This window comes from Cloeon dipterum, chromosome 1, assembly GCF_949628265.1.
Source record: "Cloeon dipterum chromosome 1, ieCloDipt1.1, whole genome shotgun sequence".
Lineage (NCBI taxonomy): Eukaryota > Metazoa > Arthropoda > Insecta > Ephemeroptera > Baetidae > Cloeon > Cloeon dipterum.
In genome coordinates, this window is record NC_088786.1 from 1,939,893 (window position 1) to 1,966,261 (window position 26,369).

Genomic DNA, 26,369 nt, shown 5'->3' on the forward strand with positions numbered 1-26,369 from the left:
GGACGAACTCGAAGCTCTCGTACCGGCGTTGTCGGCTTTACCGGAGAGACCGGACCAGGCTCCGAAAGTGCGTGTTCCTCCTCCAGCCTTGGTTCAGGCAGTTCCAGCGGTACCTGAGGGGGCTCAGGATAACCCTGAGGCAGTTCCTCGTCCATACGCACGGTCCCGGTACCTGGCACCTGTCCTGTTGGCTGTAGTTTTACTTGGTCCGCATGCCTCTCGACCGTACCATGGCTCGTCTGCAATAGCACTCGCCGAGGACCCAAGGCACGTACGACCTGAGCTGGCTCCCATCTAACTTTTGGGTCCCTGTAGCTACGACAAACTGCTGCTTGCTCGGGCCGGGGTATTTTTGGCAACTGTTCCACTGCCAACATTGCTTTCTTATCTCTGATGCTCTGGCGTTGTACTAAAGCCATCTCCGGGCGCAGTCTATCGAGCACAGTCTGTGGCCTTCGGCCCAAGTTGAATTCAGCCGGGGCAACCCCAGTTGCTGCCAGCGGTGTTGAATTGTGTCCTAGTAGATAACTATCCAGTCTCTCAGGCCATTCTCTCTCCGGGACCTTTTTAAGGAACGTTTTCACAGTCTGCACCGCTCTTTCGGCAAGGCCGTTGGTCTGTGGACTGTAAGGGGGCGCGAATATCAGTTCAATAGATTGCTTCTCACAAAAATGCTGAAACTCTTGGGCCCTGAAAGCGGGACCATTATCGCACACCAACATGTCGCACAACCCTTGAATCCTAAATAATTTCCTGCAATACCTAATCACAGTCTCTGCGTCCATATTTTTGGTGGCTTCGGCGTCAATCCATCCGGACAATCCATCGGCGGCTACGATGAAGGATTTTCCTCTGGACACTTCAAAGAAATCCAGATGAACTCGTCCCCACGGGCGGTGGGGCACAGACCAAGGAGTGATGGGCGCCTTTGCTGGAGCCTTATTGAATAATGCGCACGGCTGGCAGCAAGCGCTCACTCGGGCGATCTCGTCATCCATGTTTGGCCACCAGAAGAACTGCCGTGCCAGTGCTTTCATTCTGGTCTGTCCAAAATGATTACTATGCAGCAATTTCAGTACTCCGGCACGCAGACTCGTAGGAACCACTGCTCGCTCTCCAAATGACAGCACTCCATTAGTCACTCTCAATTGCGGCCACCTTTTCTTGAATTCTTCGTAGCCTATCGGCAGGCTCTCAGGGTGTTTACCTAGCAGAATGCATTTATAGACGACTTGAAGCTGCTCGTCTTTCCTTGTCTCGTCCTGGAACTGCGTCAGCGACAGTCGGTCTTTGGTTTCCACCACTTGCAGAAATGCTATTCGGCCTTCTTCGTCCTCGTCCTCGTCCTCTTCGCACGGCAGTGACAATCTGGACAGGACATCGGCATTAGCATGCAATTTTCCAGGTTTGTGGACCAGCACAAAATCAAAATCCCTCAGGAAGACGCAATACCTCTTCAATTTTGAAGGCAAGTCATCAGCCATAGGCTTGCCCTTGGCGAAGATTCCAAGCAGTGGCTTATGATCAGTCACCAGCTCGAATGGCAGTCCCCACAGGAATTTCTTCAGTTTCTTGACGGCCCATACGACAGACAATGCCTCCACCTCAATCTGTGAATAGTTTAATTCGCTTTTCTTCAGGGTTCGCGACACACACATGACAGGTACCTCCTGGCCATCTTGATCCAGCTGACTCAACACAGCTCCTACTCCGCGTTTGCTTCCATCACAGGCCAGGCGGAGCGGCTTTGCGGGGTCGAAGTACGCCAGTGCAAACCGTCTCCGAAGAACCTCCTTGACTCTGTCCCAAGCCTCTTGGCACTCAGTAGACCAGTTAAACCGGACACCCTTCTTCAATAATCTGTAGACAGGGGTCAGGATAGCTGCTTTGTTCGGAATGAACCGGTCATAGTAATTCACGTACCCGAGCCAGGCACGCAACTCATCCACGTTTTCCGGCATTCGCATATCGTCCAAGGCTTTGAGTTTCTCTGGTGTAGCTCGCACCCCCTCTGGCGTAAAGCTGTACCCGAGGAACTCCAACGCTGCAACATCGAAAACGCATTTGGTGAGCTTCACTTTCAGGCCATTGTCTTTGTAAATTTGGAGAACTGCTCGAGTTCTGTCGTATAACTCTTTCCTTGAGTCTGCCACGATCAGCACATCGTCAAAATATACCTTGACCCCAGGAATGTGCCCAATCAAAGTTTGGTTCTTTTCTTGAAAAATAGCAGGGCAGATTGACAATCCTGGGGGCAATCTCAAAAAGCGGTATCTACCTTTGTGTGTACTGATGGTCAGCATCCTGGACGACTCTTCGTCCACCTCGAACTGCAGATAGGCATCTGCCAAGTCAATTTTAGTAAAATGACTGCCAGGTTTCACACCGGAGATCAGCTGGTCGATTGACGGCAACGGGAAATCCGCCGAAGCGCACGCAGGGTTGACGGTCGCTGAAAAATCGGCGCACAACCGCACTGACTCGCCCTTTTCCACGTACACGACGGGCGTCGCCCACTCACTGAACATTACTCTCTCAATCACCTTTTTCTTCTCCAGCTCATCGATCGCTTTGCCTGCTTTCTCTCGCAGACCGAAAGGGACATTTCGTGCTGGAAACTGTCTTGGCTTAGCGGCAGGCTTCAAAGGAATATGGACAGGTTCTCCCTTGTACCGGCCCAACACTGGTTCAAATACTTCTGCAAACTCACTCAGCTCAGGTGGCAGCTGTGACAACTGGAGTACTTCAGGCAAACATACTTTCTTTGGGGCCCTAGGAGGTATTCTTGTAACCCCCAACTCCGGAACTTGCACTGAAATCCCCAGTGGCTTGAACCAATTTCTTCCAATCAGAGCAGGGCCTTCCTTTTCCATGACAAGGAGTTCCAACTTCACTTGCGGCGCACCCTTTGGCTTCACTTCTACCATAATTTTCCCAGCAGCTCTAATATCTCCACTTTGGCCCCAAGTCTTCATCTTCACATCACTCGGCTGGAGACAATTAGCATCAGGGAAAAAGTCTACAAACGTTGGCCAGCCAATGAGTGAGTATGTTGCTCCCGTATCCACTTCCATTAACAGCTTACGACCAGCCAGTGGAATTTCCAACTCGATTTTTCCCTGCTTGGCTGTCGGCATTGCTTCGATCTGTAACAGGTAGTTGGTAACAGCTTCCGCCTGTCCTTCCTCCAAATCCTCTTCCTCCTGTACAAGGTGAGCACTACCCTTTTTCCCTTTAGCTTTACACACACGAGCGATGTGTCCCTTCTTCTGGCAAACGAAACACTCCGCATCCTTAAACGTGCAGTCTGCTCGCTCATGCCGGCGGCCACAACCAGAACAAGACAGTTTCTTTTCGTCCTCCTGCCCACTTCCCTGTCGCCGTTGCTGCTTCTGGAACTGGCCCTTTTTGCCAAATCTCCTGGCTGCCGACTCCCCCATCTGATTCAATGTTGCTGCACCGGATAACGTCTGGGCACTCATCGCAGCACGCTCATGCGCATAGATCTTTGCCGTCACAAAATCCCAGGTCAGCTTGTCTGAGTCTTCCGCCAAGAATTCTTCTTTCAGTTTTATGTTTTTTAAACCACTGATAATCTTTGGCACCAGCAACTCCTCCCTTGCCTTTAAACCACACTTCGTAGCCAAACTTGACAATTCTGCGATATACTCAGCAGCCGGCTCCTGTGGTCCTTGCACACGCTGGTTGAATTGATCTTGATAAACGATCTTCTGCGGCTCGTTTCGCATAAAGTATTGCGACAACCTTGCCGTGATTACCTCAAACGATGTTTCTTCCGGCATGGTCGGCGTACAGATTTTACTGATGATGCTGAAAGTCTTGTCATCTTGGCTATCTACAAAATAGTCTCGTTTTTCTTCCGCATCCGTAATCTTCTGCACCCGAAAATGGAAAGCCCACCTTTGGAGATACTCATCGAATGATAACGGTCCGTTCGGATTAAACGGATCAGGCCGTCTCCCTCTTCTTGCTCCCTCGCGAGGCACAGGTCGTTCTTGCTCGTCATCCGCCATCTGATCCTCTTGATTTTCAGCGATATTGAGAATCACTCACACGTTTTGACGGCAAACCCATACGCACGCGGTGTACTTCTTCAGAGATTTGCGGTCCGCTTCACACTTCCTCGTCGCCAATTGTTAACTTCTTGCTTTGCTATGCCTTCGGCTCTTCCTAGGCCAATTGCCAGTGAATAAAAGGTCTCTATTTTCGCCCAATTCCTCTTAACTAGGGAGCCTCGTAGAACACAAACACGCTCCATTCCTAGTCAGCCATAACTCACTTTATTCAGGGGTGTCTCCCAACAAACGAAAGTGGCGCCAGCGCGCGAACAACAAAGTGTTCATCAATTAGAGACATATCAACATATAAGGAGCCGCAAACTCCAGAAAATCCCGTCGAGCCAAAATTGGTGTATAGATACGAGGAGAAAAAGCGAGCGAACGAGAAAAAGACAAACGAGAAGAAAGCGTGCGCGATTGCGAGCGAAAAGAAGCAGCAGCAGGCGGCTTCTGCGAGTGAAGGCGCGGCGCGACAAACTGAAGGGAAAGACAAGAAATTGAATTATGTGCCGGGTTTAGCAAAACCAAATCCATTGTTTGTGCGAAATGCGACTGCAGAGAGTGCAGACAGAGTGTGCTGGAATTGCCGTAAACCGGGACATAGATTTGTTTATTGTCCTTCTAACGTAGCAAATAAATTTTGTTACTCTTGTGGGAAGTCAGGTGTGGTTAAGTCAAAGTGTACGAATGAGAGATGCAGTCAAATGGCAAAAAACGTGCCAAGGGGCCCGACCGATACGAGCACTTCGTCGCCGCGGCCCGCTGTCAAACAAGACGGGAATGGAAGTGCCATGTAGATCGATTTCGGACAGAGACAATACGCGTGAAAATTGCGGCAATAAAGAATAAATTGCGACAGAATTCACTGCGCGCGAGTGAGAATGAACGAAAGTTTCAGTCACTTTTGGACGATGACAGATTATTTTTAGACGTATGTGTAGTAAATAAACAACTGACTGCATTGTTGGATTGTGGTGCATCTGTGTGCATTGTCGGAGGTCCGGGCATGCCGGTCATCGACCAGTTAGGATTACATATAGACAAGACGAGTGTTAGGCGAGTTGAATTAGCCGACAATTCGTATAATGAAGTGATAGGGAGCGTAGATTTACCCATCATTTTGGACAATAAATCTTTTTTGATTTCGGCGTTGGTGGTCCCTAAAATTGAACAATCCTTAATTCTAGGCTTAGATTTTTGGCTAAAAACCGGATTTATTCCTGACGTGAAGAAAGGCACTTGGCACATTTCGTGCGCGGGTGAAAAAGGTAACCAGCCAAAAGCAGCAGCAGTATTAGCGGATGGTAACAAGTTAGGTGAGCGCGACAAAGCTAAATTAGAAACATTTATTGCCGAAATGCGAGATAGTTTTCCAACTAAGTTAGGACGCGTTCAATTCGAACATCACATTGACACGGGGGACGCAAAACCGGTGAAATGCAAGCAATATTATATTGCTCCACCAGAGCTCGTGGTAATGCACAAAACCGTTGATGAGTTGCTTGAAATGGACGTGATTGAGGAAGCTAAAAGCCCTTGGAACGCTCCAGGATTTTTTGTGCGGAATGAAGCGAAAGGAACAGAACCAAGATTTGTATTAGATTTACGGGAGCTGAATAAAGTTACAACACCTGACGCGTATGCAGTACCGATTTTGGCCACAATTCTTGATCACTTGGGCGAGTTTAAATACATTAGCTCGGTTGATTTCCGGAAAAGCTATTGGCAAATACCACTTGATAATGAAAGTAAACCTAAAACAGCCTTTTTCATTCCTCAGAAGGGCCAATTTCAGTTTAAAGTAGTGCCATTTGGGGCTATCAACAGTGGTCCAGCTTTCATGAGGGTGTTTGACAAGATTATTGGGAACTCTTGGATCAAAAAGTATCTTAAGGTATATATAGACGATGTGTTTCTCGGTACGCCGACGCTTGAGTTACATTTTGAGGTGCTTCGGGAATTCTTCCGCTTGATTAGAGAAGCGAATATGACTCCAAATTGGGGAAAGAGTAAATTCCTACGTAGTTCAATGAAGATGTTAGGTTATTTATTGGATGAAAACGGGTTACATCCAGATCCGGACAAAATTCAATCGATTTTGCAGCTTAAAAGGCCGGCAAATATTAAAGAGGTTAAAATGTTGCTTGGTGCCATTTCCTATTATAGACGTTTGATCGATAATTTTAGTACCGTTGTTGAACCTTTGACAAGACTTACGCGCAAGAAAAATGCTTTTGAATGGAAATGCGAGCAAGAGGCCGCATTTACATCAATTAGACAGGCACTGATTAAAGATCCGTTTGTGCGTTTACCAGATTTTACGAGACAATTTATTCTGTCAACTGACGCGTCTGATGTGGGCATTAGCGGCGTTCTTACACAATTGTTTGAGGATGGCGAACACCCAGTGTTTTATGTTAGTCGTGTTTTGACTGAAGCCGAGCAGAAGTATCCAACAATACACAAAGAAGCGCTAGCGATAGTTTGGGCGATCGAGCGGTTGGAGGGTTATCTGGCGTATAATAAATTTTTGCTCTTTACAGACAACAGGCCGCTGAAATTCCTTAAGGACCTCAAAAATCCGAAAGGGAGATTAGCTAACTGGGTCTATAAATTGCAGAAATACAATTTTGATGTTTACCACAAACCGGGCAAATTAAATGTGGTGCCAGATTTGCTTTCACGTTCATTTTCCGCGCCAGTAAAAATGTGCCTCATTGCATCCGACGCGCGCGTAAAGGATAATTGGTATTTGCACTTGTTGCAAAAAGTGCAAACCAATCCCCAAAAATTCCCATTATTTAAAGTAGTGAATGGTAAATTGTTCAAAATAGTAAAATCATGGAACCCTTGGGAAGAGTCGTGTTATAAACAAGTCATTCCCAAAGAACAAAGAGCCGAAATATTAAACTGATTTCATGCACGCCCTGAAGCAGGTCATTTTGGCTTCACTAAGACGTTTCACAAAATTGCTGAAAATTTTTATTGGCCCAAAATGCGTGGTGACATTGCGAAGTTCGTGACAAACTGCCACACTTGTTTGGAGCAGAAAGCCAGTCAGTCCGCACAGGCGGGATATATGAGTTCTCATCAGGTCGAGAAACCCTGGCAGGTTTTTTCTTCAGATATAGTGGGGGAGTTGCCGCGGAGTTCGAATGGGCATAAATACGTCCTCACACAGCAAGATTTTTTCTCCAAAATGGTTATTTTAACACCATTGCGAGACGCGACGGCAAAAAGCGTTTGCGCCGCGTTGGAAAAATCATTCTTACTCTACGGCGTGCCAGAGTTAATGATCCAAGATAACGCAAAGATTTACCAGAGTAAAGATTTTAAAGAGTTAGCCAAGAAATTTAACATTTCCTTGCAGTACACACCGCGATATCACCCACAAGCTAATCCTGCTGAGCGAGTTAACCGAGTATTTGAGACAATAATGCGAAGTTTTGTGTCCGACAATCAGAAAGACTGGGATAAATACTTGCAAGAAATAGCTTTTGCCATTAACTCTAGTGTACATGAAACGACAAAATATTCGCCTTTTTTCTTAGCATTTGGAAGACAACCGAATTTATACAATTTTGACGCACCGCGTGATAATAGTAATGACAAAAATGTAGCAGACCCTGTTGAGAAATATGCCAAGCGTTTTCCCAAATTGAACAAAATATATAAAATAGTTCAAGAATATATGCAAGCAGCAAACAGGAAAAATGCGCACCATTACAATTTGAGACGCCGGCCATGCAATTTTCAAGTTGGAGATCTTGTCATGAAAAGGAATTTTGTGCTTTCTAAAAAAGGAGAGGGAATGTCAGCTAAATTGTTGCCCACATTTGTCGGTCCATTCGAAATCGTAAATCAAAAATCTCAACACATGTTCACTTTGATTGGTGAGAATGGCCAAATGCCATTAATCAAAATTTTAGTTGAAAAGTAAGGAATGCCAGCTTATTTATTTAAATTCTAACCTTAAATAAGCAAAAGGTACGCAACTGAATTCTTATCCAGGATTTAAATCAAATCAAGTTCAAGGGTTCGCTGCGGCCATCCGATTCGTAAATCTAATTGACACGAAATTCAAATTTCCGGGTGAAACAAAGAAAATGAGACTAGCGACACTTCAAGAAAATGAAAAATATACTGCTGCCAGTTTATTACAAAAGACTAAATATTGTATTGTGATGTGTCATCTTTTGTCTTGGCAAGTATAAAAAAAAGGAAGAGGTTAGTAGGGGTTTAACAATCGTGGTGTGAAATTTTGCGCTATCAAAAACATTATTTCGTACTAGGGTTAATCCACTTACCTGGCCTAATAGGCATGATGCGCTCAAACATCGGCTTGTAAAATTTGCCACAATGTCAGATCGTTCACTATCTTTGAATTGGCGTTTAACTTTGGAATTCCACGAGGAAAATCGAAGTGATCGGACAATTTTGTTGCGTTAAAAATGAAAATTAATTGGACAAGTGGTTTTGTTCGTTAGAAAAGATGTCTAGCGTCAATTCTCCCAATCTGCTGCCCTGCTTTGGGGTGTGACACTTCTGACAGGTTAAAGATTTTAGATCTTTAATTAGGGCTGTTAATTTTATACAGTGGTTGGCTATTTTTTTATAATCGTCAAATCTTCATTAGCACAAATCATACTAATCTGACACACTTATTGAAACGTCTAAGCCGTCTAAATCTGCCAAAGCCATCTTATTTGTTCATTTAATTTATTCACGCGACGGGAGACACGAATTTCTCAATTTTTGCCAAAATTGCCATTATTAAATTTCGGGTTCTAACAGTCAGAATTGCAAAAACTGCAAACCGTTCGGCTCGTCTCGACCTCCCTTAGTTAGCCAAAGGGATTTTAGAATGATCAACCCTCATTTCCCTTCCACGCCAAACGCCATACATTGCAGTAACGATAAAAATCGCGTCGCTTTGCACTTTCCCAAGCTCATTCACTGTTCACGAACCCTCTGCTTAAATTTATGAAAATCTACCAAAATTTCCATTGGCTATCTAGGGGAGGTTGAGACGAGTTGAGTATGCAAGTTTTATTATTCTGACAGTTATAGAACCCGAGATTTAGCGATGAAAAAATTGGAAAAAATCGAAAGTTTTCATTTTTGGTAAAATTGCCATGGGTTTTAACCATCAGAATTGCAAAAACTGCACACCGTTCGAATCATCTCGACCTCCCCTAGGTATCTAAAGTATTTTGGGGGCGATCCACCCTCAACCCCCTTCCACCCGATGCATCTATCCTGAGCAAGAGGAACACCGCGGGGTATCATCATTGTCAAGAAATCGAACGGTTGCAAAACAGGAGGGTGAGCCGTTCATGGTATCCGCTCTGTTTTTGCGTATTTTGGTAGGCAGTTTCATTTGATGGCTGTTTTCCCGTTCTCCAGAGAGCAGCGGTCAAAAAATCGCTTTTGCTGGCGAATTTGCGAAGTGCTTGCGAGTGTGTCAAAACAACAGGCCGGCGGGCACGGTCCTCATTCACCGAATTTAATTTGTGACGGACACTAAATGTTATTTCTGTCACGTCTGCACGGCGTCAAAGCCGGCCGGGAAAAGGGACGAGACTCAAACGATAAAAAACAAAGGCCCTTTGCACTTGGCCTTTGTCTGAGCAAATTATTGCATAGCACGCACGCCTGCCTGCTGCTGCTGCGCTGCTGCGAAATTGCGTTTGTTTGGCGGCAGCGCGCAATAAACTCTTGATCCCTTTTTTGTATTGGTCCCGGGAGTATTACATAAACAACTGACGGAATCTCAGTCACACTCGTCGTCGCTAAAAGAGACTAGCAGCATTATTTCCTCGGAGAGACGCTCACTTTCCGCCTCTGTGGATCACCTTACGACTAACAGCCAGCACGGATATATTTGAAAGGCTCCGGCGTTTTATTCGTAGAAAAAAATAGCTCAGCGGCGTAATTCGATCACAGCTCTGCGAGTTTGACTCGCGAAATTGAAAATTTTTCTGTGCAATTTGCGTTACAAGACGTTATATTTAAGAAGTTTCCAGAGGTAATTTATTGAAGCTGTGCACGAATTAAAGCGAATATCCAGGACCGGGAAGACTCAGATAATCCGTTTACAAGGGAGAAGTGCTGAAACGAGTCAAAGTTCAGCGGGATATAGCAGGAATTGCGCCGACAAAGCACTTTTGCCGTCCAACTCGAAGCACAGCAACTGTCGAAATTCTGCAAATGCGTATCCGTTGCCAGCGACGACGAAACACAGACCCTCCATACACGCGCGCGCTACGTGAGAGTGTGTGCGAATATACGCGCGCTACTTTGGTCCAGGCTGTGTACGTTTCTCTTTGAACAAGTGGCTTCATTAACTATTTGCACAAGCCCATTTAAACGCGTTTCGTTTGCTTTTGCTCCTTGCGCGTATCAAAAGTGTATTATTTCAAACACGCGCATATTGCATTAATTAAGCGTAGCAAAGGAACACACAGCGCTAATTATAAACGAAGCACCTGTTTTCTCGAACCGTCTTCATGACAAGTTTGGAGCAAAATAGGCTTTGTTTTAAATTCAAGCTGACACCGCTTTAGTTTGAACAAGTTGCACGGTGCAAAAAAATACCAAACTGACAAAAAATACATTTTTCTTTCAACATTAATCTATAGTGTTCAAAGCCGCCGATAGGATGGCACCAGCAGCTACTTTTAATTTTAAGGCGACCTTTGACTGGCTGAAAACCAAAATCGGTTTTGCCAATCGCCGTAGAATATTTTGAAATAAAACATCTTTGCTGCCGTTTTCACGGCAAATGGCTGGACTGATTTATGTTTTCAGCACACCAAAAAAAATGATTTTGATTGAGTCTAAAATCGTAGCACAAGTTCATTAACCACTGGCGCCTTCGAACACTAACTGGTGGTTAATAAAAATGATTGATTTTAGCTTTTTTGATCCTTCTTTTTCGTTCAGAAATCTTCTATGTTGAATGTAGCTTCATCCAAGAGAAATTCGCCTGCCTTTCATTATAAAATCTTGAGTGATCAACTTTAAAAAGTGAAATGAAAGCCACTACCAGCACTCCGAAAACAGGTCGGAAATTGGGTGTTTCACCACGCCAGCATAGCATTTCCCCCTGCAGAAATATTCTCGAACGAGACTGAAATTGAAAAGAGCAGGTTCTTTTGAAGTCGCGGGCGTGCAAAGAAAGGGTGCAAAGGATGAAATAGGTTTTTGTGCCTGCAGAAATTACGTTAGGACCTTGAAACGGCGCAGTCATCCAACTCGCCGTTGTATGTAGTTGCATCTTCTGATCTTTGAATAATTGCCTTAACTTTTAGTCCGGGGAAACTTGATCATACACTTTGAAGGCTAGACATTCCAATCTCTAGCGCGATCACAAAAGCCGCAAAGGGGATGAATTATTTATCGTCACCGCACGCTGATGCTTTCAAAGGTCGGAACAGACAGAGAGAGTTTGAGGAGAATAAAATTGGAAAATGAGTTCATTTTACAAGATCTTTATTGAAAAAGAAAGTTCATGATTCGGATTTGTTGACATTTTCTGTTTGGGAAAGATTTTGGTGAGTCAAAACAGGGGTTTTTCTTCCATTCAACGATGTAATTATCCACTTTAAAAAGTATAATTATGAAATAGTACATCTACATGGTGAATGATGCTTTGGAGTTTTCGATACAGTTCTCGCTAACGTACAGTCACTGTTTAGGCCTGCTTTTGTTTTGCTCAATGGGTTCGTGGATAATTTTACACGCATGATTATGCCGAATCCGGGGATATTTCTGCGTTAATACACCAAGAAAATGTTTTAAAGTGGATAGAGGTTCGGATCCTACCGTGAAAAAGATATGGATGGCTCCCCTTTTCAGAATTTTCCCAATCGAAGTTTGTTATTTTTTCTTAAGCACATTTAACAATTGATAGAAACATTATTTTATTTTATACTTTTCATTTTGACATTTTCATGGTTCTTCCATCGCCGTCAACATTTCCTGATCGGTCTTTTCTTTGACTTTTGAGGGTTAAATGCGCATATCAACATAAAAGGAATGCTTCGGGATAAAATTAGGAATAACTAATCTGCATAATTGACTGACTTAAAAGTGTTACAAACGAACCAATAATATAAATCTCATAAATCTCTCGCGTATTAAAAAGGATAATAAAAACAAAAAATACTAGAATTCCAGTTTTTGGTACTGTGTGCAAGCATACATAATGCAGTTGATTGAAATGATGACTCCTGATTCCGTTCGTTTCGTTTGCTCCATCTTGGTCGCGAAATCCAGATAGACGCTCGCGTGGTACTCTTTCGATGAAACAGCACCTTTTCACAATTTAAAGTCGAATACGGCGGACTCACTTAAATTTATGTAAAATATCCATTTTTACACTCTTATTTTAATACACTTGGCGAGACTAGGAGAAAGTTCATGAATAATCATAATTGATGATTTTTGATAAAAGTGGTATAGAAACACTAACGTTAATTAGTCGCGCGCTGCATTAATTTTCTTTTGCTCATTCACCCAACATCGCGTTCACTATCGCATATAGAAACAAAAACTGCAGCACACACATCGACCGACGGCGCCTTTAATATGAAAATCACATGTATGTACACGCCCCGAAATAAAACCATTCATAAATATGTATATTTTACAGACAGAGCGGAAAGGGAAATAATAAAAAATCTGTCTCGCACTCGCGCAATCAGCAGACACAGAATTTGCTTTCACGACACATTAAATTTTTGCGCTCGCTCGTTAGTTTTCGCCAGACTCAGCTGCTTTTCGGCACACTCAACCCTTCCACACCAGCACACCCACTTTAAGTCTTTTGTCTGCGCTCCACGGCGGCGTGTTACCGCGGAACGGCCACGTACGATGACACAATCGTCGCCGCCGAAATCACCATCAACGAGATCACCAGCGACGCCGAACTGGCCGTGTTCGACGCTGAAACAGAGAGAGAACAACACGTTATTTCAATTTGCACAAACATTGAAAAGCAATTTCTTTCGCTATCTACGCCCACGCGGTTTTCAGGGGCTCCGAAAATTCAAATTTTCAGCAGCTGCGCAGATGAAAAAGCGTCAAAAAGTCAAAAGATGACACCCCCATAATTGTAAATGTTTTTTTCTCTAATTATTTCATAATTTGGCCTGGAAATAATTCACTGTGGAAACAAAAGTCGATTTAAATTATTGCAAAGAATTTTTGGCATTTATGAAGCGCTTGGCTTAGTCAATTTTTGTCTTTAGTAAATGGAATGATTTTTCTCGTCTAAAATGTAGAGTAGAAGTTTGGCATTAGGCTTTAAAATGGACGGCGCCTTATTGTAGCTCCAACACTTACGGATTTTAAAATCAATTTAAAATCTAAGTTTTAAGACGCAATCCTACTATCGTGTATTCCACTCTAATTTTTTTATTGCTGAAAACGAAAATCAGTCCAGCCATTCGCCGTAGAATCATCGGGAAAGACTTATTTTTATTTAAAAAAAATGTTCTTCATGTTTTACGGTTGCTGAACCGATTTTGGTTTTAAGAAAATCAAAAGAAATCATTTTAATAGCAGGACTGATTCTGAAATCACAACGAAAGTGCATTAAAATCTGAAGATTACGGTGATGCCATCAGATCTATCGTGAATAATCAATTGGGCGATTTCATCTCAGAATTGCACAAACGACCTTAAAATTAGAATCAGCCAAATAAAAGGGTGAGTCAAAGAAGAAGCAACCGCCTGTTTTGCGTACGGGAGCAGGCAGGGCAGAGAGCAGAGGCCACAAATGCGCAATTACGCTCCACGAGCACGTTCGAGATGCATATAATTTCAATAATAAGCGTGCTAACGTGATATTCCCGTCTGGAAAAGTGCTCGGCGCCGATAATAACAAGCCCGCCGACGCAGCGCAAAATCAATAGTCATTATCATGTAAAGGAAACACGTTAAGGCGCTTCCACGACGATAATATGGATATGAGCGATCGTTCCGGGAGCCGCTGTCAAATAAATTCGACGTCGGCTCTCAGAGGAAGTTGCTCCAATCGACAGGCGATCTCTTATTGTCCTGGCAATCGTTAAGATCCGACACCGTGTTAGCCATTTAGATAATTCCTGCCAAAAAGCAAATCATTCACGCTGAGTGCACGCGTACGAGGGAAGAGACAAAGCCTTTAATATATATGTATATTGATCTCGATGTCCCATGTCGCACGTATTACGGAATTCAAGGGGATAGGGCATCTCGTAATGGTTTCAAATTGCATGCATGTGTTAAGATTTTGGAAGGGACTTGACTGGGAATCAGATAAATGTGCAAGGGGTTGTTTAGAGCAATTAAGAACATTTTGCATTGTTGAACATAGAAAGTAGTTCATTGGTTTTTAATGTTTATGGAAGTTAGCAACAGTTTTATCTCTAAAATGAGTACCAAGGAACAGTTAAATTTCACATTTTGCTCATTTTCTCGATATTTCTCGCCTGATTTCAGTTCCTCTCGTTGCGATATATCCAATGGTGTGCGAATTTTGAGGAAAAATTCCCTCAATTTTGAAATAAATCGTGAATTTATGGTAGGGAGACAATGATCGATTACCTTGCAAAATTTTGAACTGATTTTCTCAAAAATTTAGACAGCAAGGACATTTTTAACTTTTTCCTAGTTTTTAAGTAAAGGTAAAAATGATTTTTCACAAATTTGAAATACAATTTAAACAGCTCTTGGTATTTTTGGCTAGTTTTGAGCTGTGAAGACAGTTTAGGCGACTTAATCTTAAAATTTGCGTGTCTTAAAGGGAATAAAATCAAAAGAACATAAAAAGTCGTCTGAAATACCTAACCAGCGGGAGCCAGATGTGCGATAAAATTGGTTTCCACTGCGCAGATCCAAGATGGCGTCTGAATGTGGGAAACGGAAAGCTCACTTTGGATTCCCGTACGAGTGTCAAGAGTTTGTTTTGACGATCCAAAAGACAAAATCGGTACAAGTAATGCAAATTATGCCACAATATTGACCAAAACTTGCTTCTTTTCGCGCATTATCACGTGACCGTTCCTTCGCGCCATACTCCACTGGACGCCATATCTGCGCGTCACACGGATCTGGACCCCGCTGTACCTAACTATTTTCTTGCTGGTAAAAATACGAAGATTTTACTATAATTAAATATCTCAATCACCATGTTCCAACAGTTTTTTCGCAATCTGAGCTGGAATTGCAACCCCCCTTCCTTCTACTGCCACTGGAGGCAAGTTTGAAGCCCCATGAGAAGCAAGAAACAAGCTGAATTCCTCAAATTGCAGATTACGGCGTGTTTGTTGACTTTGGCTCGGAAGCAACAACAAGCAGATCGACGTAGGCTGGCTTGCTCTGCACAGATATCCGCGGAAACAAACATCCAGCCGCACGCATGCACACTCGGAGGTATACACTGTACGCATTTACGTAAGCTGCTTCATTATTATTGTTGCGTTTTGGCTGGCAAAAGATTCATTACCATGCGAGAAGATATCTCGGGCAGGCAATTCCGGCTGCACGCTGCCTTTCTGGCTCCTTTTCGGCATCACACGAAACCGCACTCCGAAATGCGGTTGCTTGCTTGTTAATGAAAACGGGCCGGCGCGGCCGAGCAAGCGGCCGGTTCGGTTCGGCCTGCAGTGTATTTGGCGCTGAGAGTTTGCTAATTGCACCACTTTGCCACTCCCCGGCTCGCCGAATTTTGATTTTGCACTAGATATATATCCGGCGCGCTACTTTTCTCGCCTGTTTACGACTGGCGCACTGCGGACAATGGAATTTCATTCTCAACACACGCTCTCTTTCTCTTTCTCGTTCTCGCGCGCAAGCACAATAATTAAACTCGTGGCTTTTGTTTCGAGTGTCGGGAATCTGTCGCGGCCGCCTGCCAGGACAAATGCGCCCGAGAACAGGTTGATTGATTCAGAGGTCGTCATCCGTGACAGGGGAAACTCACAACACGAGGCCTGAACAAAAAGTGGGGCGAAAAAGCTATTTTGGTTGCGTGTCGCGTCGTTTTTTTCCTCGGCGGCTGACAATAAGAAGGGATCCATCCCTTTCTGCGGCGTGCCGCCGCTGACATTTTAATATAATAAACGGGGTGGCTGGTCGCTCTCTAATAGATTGCGTATAAAAAGTATTTGCATGGCATCAATCATGCGGCGAATAATATAAATGGCCGGGAGGCGGCGGCGGTGGCAAAAAGCGAGAGATGATGCGCGCCTCCTCGCACCGATATTAATAATTGCCGGCGTCTAGGCGTCTGCCGCTGCGTTTGACAGGGGTGCTTCCACCCTTGAAAAACGACGACCACGGTCTTGAGAAAAAGCTGCAGGAGGCGGATCTGACGGACACGCACAGCTGCCGGCCAAAATCTCGCCGGCCGCCAATTTGACACTGCCATCCCGATACTCAAAAATTGATCATGCGTGAATAAATTCAAAAATTAGTGAAAAATACATTTAAATTTAGGGAAAATCGGAAAATTCCCTAGGTTTCCTTATAAATTTGCGAGAAAATAGACTCCAAGGTTTCAAGGAAGATACTCGAGAAATAATGAAATAAGATCCGGACGTTGTATTTCCTCGTTGCCATTTATTTTCCCGTTTAGTTTCAGGTTCACATCTAATAGGATGTTTACTCTCGCAATCAGAAACTCTATTTCATGCGAGCTGTTTTTCTCCTGGGAGTAAAATAGAATAATCGGAAAATAAATTGACGCTCTTGGCAACGAGGAAATACAATATCTGGAATTTATTTCAAGGAATTGATTTTTAATTTAAATTAGGGCAAATTCTATTCAGAAATTAAATATTGGACGCAGGAGTATCTTTGATTTGATGAGATTTTAGCAGGTTCGTGAGGAACGGATTTATTTGAAAACACAACAGGCATTTTTTTAAATATCAAATAAAAAATTTTATATTAAGAAAGCGAAATTAATTTTTTTCTACGAATATTGCAGAAAATTGTACCGATGTAGTTTTCATCGCTGACAAAGAAAGTTGGCAATTTCGATTTTAATCTCTCAAAGCTACTAAACGTTATAATCTCATCCTTTGAGCTGGAAAGAGAGAGGCAGAGTGTGCATATCTTTCATCTAGTTACAAAATGGGCTGCATGGCTGTCTTATAAACAGCGTAGAGCGCGCGCGTTATCTCAAATTCTAACTCGACTCCCGGGTGTTCTAAAGGCAAATTCGCCGAACGGCGAATATTATTATTACCGCGGCGCCGCTGCATTCATTCATCAGATAGGGTTATCAGTGCCTGCGGAGGGCGATAAATAAATCTGAATTTCTTGCCTGCATTCGCGCGGCGCGCTCCAACAAAACACGAGAGATATCGCTCTGAAATACTATTCCCGTTTTCTTGTGTGCACTCGGCCTTTGTGTGCACGAGATTCTAATTTATTTGACCATACGTTTCGCGCTCTGCCGGCCGTATGTTATATTTATTTGCACCCAGTTGCATTCATGCGCCTCCACGTTTGCAAATGAGCCCATAAAACATTCAGTCTTTAATTCAAGACGTGCTCGGCGTTAATTGCTTATCCGCGGGCAATAGCTCTTTTTCCCTGAAACTCGTGCTATATATTTTGAAATGCGAATGAGCCACAATCAGCATTGCGTAAACAAAAAAACGGAAAAGGAAACGTATTATTTCTGCCGTCATGCAGAGAAGCTTAACCGCGAGAAGTTTTTATATCTCATATCCCAAAGAAATGAAACCAAACTGCAAGCGGAAATATGACTTTGAATCTCCTCTCAGGCCATTTTGGAAGGAAAAACGCAGGCTCTCGTAAAAAAACTTTTGTGTCCCGCATGCAGAATTTAGATTGATGTTTAGCTGAGGAAAACGGTTTGCGCAAAATTTCTGCACTGGTAAAAATGGCCAAACGGCGTTTCACCGTCCATTAAAATGATAATGCCGAGGCGAAAAATTTATTCATAGGCAGACTTCTGCCGGTGAAAACGCACGAGCGCATCTCCAAAAATGTTGTGTACCCCGGCCTCCTTGAAATAATGCAAATATTTTCGAATTCCGGCGCTGCCGGAGAGAGCGCGGAGAGCGGAGAAATCCCCGAATAAATAGAAAGAAAACCGCTCGTCTCCATCTGCGAGGGATCAATCTGGGAGCAAGCCCTCTCTATTTTGGAGGAGCCGTGTCGGCTGGAATTGCGATCCGAGTGGACAGAGCGGGAAACACGTTCCACTGCTCGAAACTCTTTTACACCATCGACGAGAGCTGAGCAAACATTGACCAACAGCAAGGGGCATATTCGCCGTCGCAATATTAGTCCCGTGGTCCATCAACGCGTTCGTGTGCACGAATAAGTCGCGACGGCCGATCCTCGGGGAACGGCTACCCAGCACAACTCTTTAAAATCAATCTCGAGAAAGGCCGCCTCAACCCACCACTATTTGCTCACACTCGGCAGCCTTAATTAAAAAAGCATGATGCCCTTTCTCAGTTTACCCTAACAGTGTTGGTTTTTAAAATGGTACTTCCTCATCGCCCTTTTCGGTACTCCACAACTCATTGTACGAGCGAGGGTCGTGCTAGTATTTTCTTTTTTTACTCTGATGGGACTTTTTTTATTTTGCAATGCATAAGGTGGAGGGGGGATGAGGGATTATCCCCATCAAACCCCATTGGCTATCTAGAGGAGGTTCAGACGTGTCGAATGATGTGCAGTTATTGTAAATCTGACCGTTAGAACCAGAGATTTGGTGGTGGCAATATTGGCAAAAATGGACAATTTTGTGTCATCCGTCGCGTGAATAAATTAAATGAATAAATTAGATGGTTTTGGTAGATTTAGACGGTTTCAAGAGTGATTTAACAGGCTTAAATTTGTGATTCGTTGATAAGTTCATAACGATTTGAAGTTTAAAAAAATAGTCGATCGTCTTAAATTAATAGCTCTATAAATGGAATTAAAAAAATGAATATAAAACTCTGCATGTTAAATTCTGAGATATTAATTTCGAAAAACACTTGTTAGACGTATATATGTTAAACTAGCATCCAATTTTAAATTTTCATTAATGACGTTGTCAAATACTCAAACAAACAAACAAAATCACCGATTCCGTGAAATGCCACAACAACAATTTCCGAGGACAACGCGTGAAAAATCTGCTCCACTACGGTTGGGAAGAGAATTTTCCGTTCGACTTGCTCCGCTTTTTGTCGCGGTTCCGCCTTTTGTGCGACTCTCTCGCGCTGCAAAGATAATACGCGACTTGGCGAAATGACGACGACGAGCACTCGCGGATCCCCATTTTGCCTCTTGCACGCGGCGCTCGAGCCAAGGCAGCAGTATTTACCAATAATGGATCTAAACAATATAGCAGCGGCAGAAAAGGACGCTCGGCGGCGCGCAAATGCTGACGGCGTAGTCGCGTAATAAATTTTCGCGAATTCTGCATTTTATCAGATCGGACCGAGAATATCCGCCTACAGGCACTGAATGATAATCCAAACGGGTCTCTCTCTCTCTCTCTCTCTCTCTCTCTCTCTCTCTCTCTCTCGCTCTCTCTGCTTCCTGCGGCTTTGTTTGACTGCGGAATCAAGTCCGACGTGTTTCTCAGGCAGATTAATATTACTGCCTGAAACGCCTCGACCGCCTGCTGCGAAACTTGAAAGGCAAATTTTAGACGGCTGCAAGTTGGAGCCGAGTAAGCTTCACCGCCTAATGCACGTGCGATACTTAAGTATTCCTCCTTCCGCCGCTAAGTACATTCGCCGGCAAATCCGCACCGCACAGTCGTTTTCACTCACGGCCGGATGTTCTTTTGTAATGCTCGCGGCCGCTGGCAATTTTCAGACTAAGCGCTTAACAAAAATCGAGGGCGTTCACTCGAAGAAAAAAGGTGGTTTTGTATAAAAACTCGTTCTCTAGTTTCTCTCTAGACACCAAATCGGAAATTTAAATTTAAAGATCTTCTTTGACGAAGTTTCTGAGCACACCAATCATTTTTTGAGGGGGTAGTAAAGTGGATATTTTTTCCGACCAAAAAGTTGAGCGCGACGTGTGAACCTTTTCCCGCCAAAACAATATGAATGCGAGAGGTGCGCATGCGTCAGAGCTGGTTTGAGCACTCGCAGATTTCGCATTCATATTTTTTGGCGGGAAAACAGTTCGCACGTCGCGCTGCGCTCTTTGGTCGGAAAAAAAATCCTTTTTAATTAATTCGACCCTCAAAAATTGATTGGTATGTGCTCAGAAACTGCGTCAAAGACGGTATTTAAGCTTTTTATTTTAAATTAGAATTAATATTTTACAGAGAAACTGGCCTACTATTGCATTCAAAAAAACTGTTCTCTCTGAACCACAACCAACATTAACCTTAATAAAAAGTCGCGTGTTATCTCGTCTCTTTTCGGCAGTGGAAAAGCAGTTCATTAAGGTAAAAACGCAGGGGAACTTCTTTGAGCCGATTTTCAGCAATGTTGATTTATTTATCGCACGTCACGTCTGCTTAAGAGCGAAGGGAGGGTGAGTGGCGCACCGCTTCGTCTGCTAATTACCTCACTTTTCCATTTTGAATATTAAAAAAAAGAGAGAAGCACGCCGAGGCAGCTGTGTTTACGTGCCCGATGCACGATAAAATATTATCTCTGCGCTCGTCGGCGCGGCTGATGAATAACCTTTGCTGAATGCCGCGCGTCTTGCAATATTTACAACCCGCCGCCACCGCTGCCGCGGAAAAGAATCGATAATTTATGCAGCGCGCTTTTCCCGGCCGGTTGCACTCACCTGTTTTTTCGCCAAGAAAAAGAACCAAACCTCATCTCTCTAAAAGGTTTTCCGCTCGAACGCTGATTGGACTTGTCGCTCGCTCTTTTTACGCTAATGGCTTTTAACTAAGACGGCGCCGGCTTTGAGAAATTATATCGATACTCCTCTGTCCGGAAAACTTTTAAAAAATGTCCGTCAGCGTAGCCTCAGCTTGGATTGGGTTTGGCATGAACTGCCTTGTTTGAGTGATTGTTATTTGTGCGCAAACTAACTTTCAATATTGCCAAATTCAAACACCAAATTTAGGAAGCAGTTTTGTAATTACGTTTATGGTTTAACTTTGAAGTTTCTTGCCAAATTTAAACGCCAATCTGTACAGTCGAGAGCAGGTTTTTGCTTTTAAACAACCAGGCAACTACTGGTTTTTGCACAGATAAAAGTTACGTGTCCCGTGCTTTTAATTTACTTGCCGACAGCCTGCTTGTTATTGTTGCTGTAGAGATGTTCATACACAAAATGAAAACACTTTGAAGTTCTATTGCATAGATTGCTCGCGCTGGAGAATTTTTGTTTGAACAAGATTTTTTCTCTAAGTGAACATGATTAATCGGGAAAAAGGCCAGAGAGAGGGAGAAAAATACCGGAGAGTCCTTGTTGAAAATATTATTTCATTCGCCTTTTTCAGTTAGTTTTGTCTGGCCATTTCGTGGAAATGATAAAAACATCACATATAAAAAAATCTGCAAATAGACACCAAATAATCTGTCGAAGAACAAGGGAAGGTATTTAACATGAGGAAAAGTCCGTTCGGCAACTTTTCTAAGGTCACTTATCTCTGTTTAAGGTCTCTAAGTCAGTATCATTATCGCGCAAAAAGGAAAAACCTCACAGGGGGGGGGGCAAATGTGTCCGCTTTTACTTGGATTAATAAGGTATTAAAAATTATCAAAAGCATATCTAACCGAACCGAAACGAGATCAAAAGTAACGGCGTTTATGACATTTATAGGAAGTTGGGGGTGGGGGTTAAAACGCAAACAGCATTATCAATTAATTACAAAGCGGCCGTGGAATTGTTTTACACGAGAGGCCGAATTTGTGTGCGTGCCGCGTATATTTTTCGCAACGACACACGCGCTCGCGCACCAATCACGGTCGCCGGCGGGGGCTGAAAAAGCGGCAGGAAGAGGTTGATAAATTGCTGCAAAACCAGGCAGTAAAAAGGGCTAGGCGGGCCGCTTCAAACAAAGTACGGCGCGCGCGGCGTAAAAAATGGAGTGTATCGATTGTGTGTCACAGTCATGAATCAAACGTAAAAAGCATTGATTGCGCCCGTCGCTTGATTGGCTGAATATTTTACCCCGTGCCTCTCGCTGTGTAGTAGGCCTTTTATTGCTCTCAGCTCCAACATTGACAGAGTACACACCATTTTTATTTTATTTAAATGCCGCTCTCGCTCGCGCTGTCTGTCTGATAATGCCGCATTATTTGGTGCATTGCAAACAAACCGTGCCGCCCTCTTTGTGTCGCTTGCGGCCCTCGATTTTGCAATATCGCTCTGCTACACAACTTTATTACGAAAATATGCATGCCGCTATGAACCACTTGGGCGGGAAAAATAGATTCAATTGCATATCGAAGCCTTTGTATAGAGCGGCGATGTGGGTCACGAATGCATTCCAGATTGCCTGACGTGAACAGAAATAAGGCAAATTCAATTTAGTATTTCTAGTTGCAGGCCGGACATTAGTGCGTGGCGAATTGGGGCCATAAACCACGCGGTGACGCACAACATCAAGCTCATGTAAAATGAAAGAGCGTGACATACAGGCCGGGCGTGTGGCTGCGTGTTTGCGTTGGCGCAAAATTGTCTTCGGGCGTGGTAATTGAGGCAGCGGCGGCAATAATTTATCTGCGAGAATCGGCGCGCTAATGCAGATTTGATGTAGAGTCGGCCGCAGCAGCAGCAGCACGCGCCATTAGGCCCTGGCAAATAAATAATATCCGCCCGCGAGTGGACAAGCCATTTGATTCGCCGAAAGCATCGTTGCAGCCATTTGCAGCTAGCCCCGCTTGCGATTTGATTATCGTCATTTCGCCCGTTAATTCTAATGCGCCCGCCGCCGCGCATTAGTTCGAGCGGCTATGCAACCGGCGCGACACGTTTGCCTGCATAGACTGGCTTTGAGCAGTGGGTCCTAAGCGCGTTATTCCAAACCCCTCGTAATCTTGGCAAAATTTTAATGTTAGCAGTACCATTTAAGAAGGACTGCGAAAATTTTGTTATGATTTTTCAAAGACATCTAATACTAATCAAATTTAGGTAGGTGTTTTCTAACGTATTTTTCGTACTACTAGCCTTTAGTTTTAAAAATTTTAGTAAATTTCCTAGGTAATTTCAACAACCTTGTTTAATTTACAATTTAAAGGTTGTGCTAGCAAATACATTTAGTGGTTTCACGATCAAAATACAAATTATTGTGAATGATTTTTTAAGTCAATCATTAATCATGTTTTTAATTAGGGCTTTACAGGCCAACAATGAAGAACATTTTGCATTGTTGATTGAAGCAAGTTTATTGTTTGTGAAATTTCGCAACAATATATCTCCAAATTTCAAATTTTGCCAAATTTATCAAAATATTAAGTGGTTGTTTCGCTTTATTTCGATCCCTCTCGTCACCTTGTATTCAAGGGTGTGCCAATTTTGAGAAAAATTCCCTAAATTTTGAAATAAATTGTGGTTTTACATGTAATCATTTGAGCCGATTTTATCTAAAAATTTTAACGGCAATCTGTGAATCTTCTATAGCTTTTTCCTAATTTTAAGACAGTATTTCGAGTAAAAAAAATTTTTCACATATTTTCCTATAGTTAAAAATTTAATAATGCGTTATTCTTAGGGGGTTTGGAAATACGTGTCCAGTGCCGAGGCTGATTCCTCGTAACGGGAATTAAAATTATCTGGCGCTTTTACATCAGATTTTCTTAACACCGTTGAATCGATCTCGTCTTCGCGGAAATTGATGTGATTTTCGCACCCATCATCATTCAATCAAGTGGCGCTGCTGTCAATAATACGCTTTCAATCAGCCCTGTCAGATGCACTGCTGCGGAATTGCAGCCATCAGCAGCGATCTGGTGCATAAAATCTATTTAATTCCGCAGATTGTGGATCGCGATGATTAAACGCAATGCTGGGCGCGCGCGATAAAAGCTCTCGAGTGGTGGTTTGCATTTGTGATGAGAGCGCATAATCATACTCGAGGGGCAGGAGCACCTTTCGCGGTTGCCACCATGTGCTTGCGTGGTGGTCAGTTAGAACGATCACCCACCCAAGCCAGAACTACAATAACTAAAACAAATAACAAACAATGTGTTTTTCTTCCTTGGAATAACATTTAGGCAAACACGGGTCAATCGAATGAATATTAATTTGAGTTCGAGAGTTTAAATTATATGGAAATAAATCAGAAGGCGTGATACAGTGATGCTTTCCAATAAAAACAAATGTACGTTGAATTTTGGATTGATTTTAAATGTTAAAATATAAATTATACAGCTTTTGTACATTCAAAATTATGATCAACGTCTTTCTATTAACAATAAGTAGTAATTTAATTATTAATAATTTTGCCAAAATAAACAAGCCTACAGTCAACCATGCAAATTTATTAAAATTGTTTGTGATCCAATTTAAAGAATCATTATTAACTACATTACATTGCATGCTGAAGCAAAACTTAATTTTACCGAGAGCAAAGAAATAACCATAATATACGAAATTTATCTTAACGTTTTTAACAACTTGCTTGCATTCCTCTATTTGAACTGAAGAAATACGGCTTAAAATATCAGTTAATATCCAACGGGAATTTTCTGGACAATATTTATTCACATGTCCATCCACTTGATTATTATTTTAGAGGAAAAAAGAAAGTACGTTTCAAATGTTTGCCTAAACGCACCGAAACAACACACTGTCCCAACCAAACTAAGAGTAGTGGGCAGAGATGCAGAGTCAATGTTCACCGCTAAGGCCAGATTTTATTTTTTTGTTACACAGCAGGGGTGGTTTGCACAACTAAAGAGGGAGGGTGGTTGAAAAATTCCAGGAAAATTGATTGCATCTCTGCGGGGAAACAAAAGAGGTGTTTAGGTTTGAATCTGACCTTCGACTCTCTCGGCCCGCGACTTACTTGGCGGGGCGGTGCCTCTGCTCTCCATCACGGCCTCGCGGGGCTTCTCGTTTTCGACGCTCTCCTCGTTGCTGCGCCAGTACACCGAGGCGATCGTGGCCAGGCACTTGAGCTTCATGTCGCTCTTGCGGAAGTGTCGCGGTTTCACTTTGAACTGCAGGCCCAGAGTCGACGTCTCCAGGTCGTCCCTCTCCGCGTGGTACCACGGCCCCAGCAGGAAGTTTGGATCAGCCTGAAATGCATGAAAAAAATTAATACGGAAATTTTCGAGTTGTCCCCAGGGGATGCATATATAGTGTTTTCTCGATTCACCCTCCCAACCCAAAGCGGTCATTTCCCGTTATTTTTAGTACGAGCACCTTTTTTGAAAATCCGAAACTCCCCTTAAAAGTTTTTTAGGGTACGTGTGAACTTGTGTGAAAATTTCAAGGTGGTGTTCGGTTTCATTTTCGAGAAATTTAATGTTCAATTCCGAAAAACATGAATTTTTTTTATTTTTTGCAAATGTTGGGAGCGCCAAACCTCGGGTTGTAAGCGTCAGAAATGCCAAAACTGCACACCGTTCAACTTGACTTGACTTCCCCTGATGAGCTGAATAGTTTTTAGGGTGTTCACCCCTCACCCCTTTACCCCTAATGGCCATAAAATTATCCCCCTAGTCGCGTTTTCTATTTTAAATATAACATTAAGAAAATTCTGGTGCAAAAATTGCTTATCAAACTGGTCCAACTTTGTCTCTCTTCGAGTTTTAGTCAAAGTATATGCAGCGAATCTAATTAAATAAAAAATGCGGTGTCAACCGTTAGGCGGAGACAAAAGGCGGCGTTGCCATCGAAAAAGCACGCGCATCAGCGAAAAGCGATTTTGCTAATTTACCAGAAATAAAGGCAAAACAAGGCGGCACGAGTGGCGCCTTTTGTGCTATCAAGGGGCGCGTGTTATAATTAATTAAGGGCCGTCGGGCTGGCCTCTCGGGCACGTACCAGCTCGCTGTTGATGAACCACTGCAGCGTGGCCGCCGGCTTGGAGCGGGCCGACGTGCAATTAACGCGCACTGTATCGCCAATTTGGTAGCGTGGCCGGCCGCCGGTGATGCGCGGCCCGTCTTTCGGCATCGCTGCGAACAGACAAATTACACGAGATTAGACACAAAGTTGCACGCATTCACGGCACGAACGGCCAAATCTCTGCTGACTTGTTGCCAAGGCGGCCGCAATACGCCTGCAGAATACTTGGCCGGTCCGCCTATTTGCATGCTGCGTCGTGAATTTCAAATTTGGCTTTGGCAGTTCAGTCATGGAGGGGCAAAAATGAGTGGGAGCAGGAAAAGC

General features: G+C 43.4%; 1 protein-coding gene across 3 annotated transcripts in view; it reads right to left on the minus strand.

Moving 5' to 3' along the window:
* Positions 1–11,556: 11,556 nt before the first annotated feature.
* The window catches only part of LOC135941088 (cell adhesion molecule 2-like), a 140,582-nt gene continuing 125,769 nt past the window's right edge, over positions 11,557–26,369 (minus strand). For 2 of the 3 annotated variants that reach the window (XM_065486362.1, XM_065486379.1), the window contains 3 exons: positions 26,022–26,155; positions 25,012–25,270; positions 11,557–13,028 (listed from right to left, as the gene is read on the minus strand). In XM_065486362.1, the coding sequence (XP_065342434.1) occupies positions 12,934–13,028; positions 25,012–25,270; positions 26,022–26,155 (488 nt within the window). In that variant the 3' untranslated portion in view covers positions 11,557–12,933. The remainder of the gene's footprint in view (positions 13,029–25,011; positions 25,271–26,021; positions 26,156–26,369) is intronic. The other variant, XM_065486370.1, reaches the window with a different exon arrangement.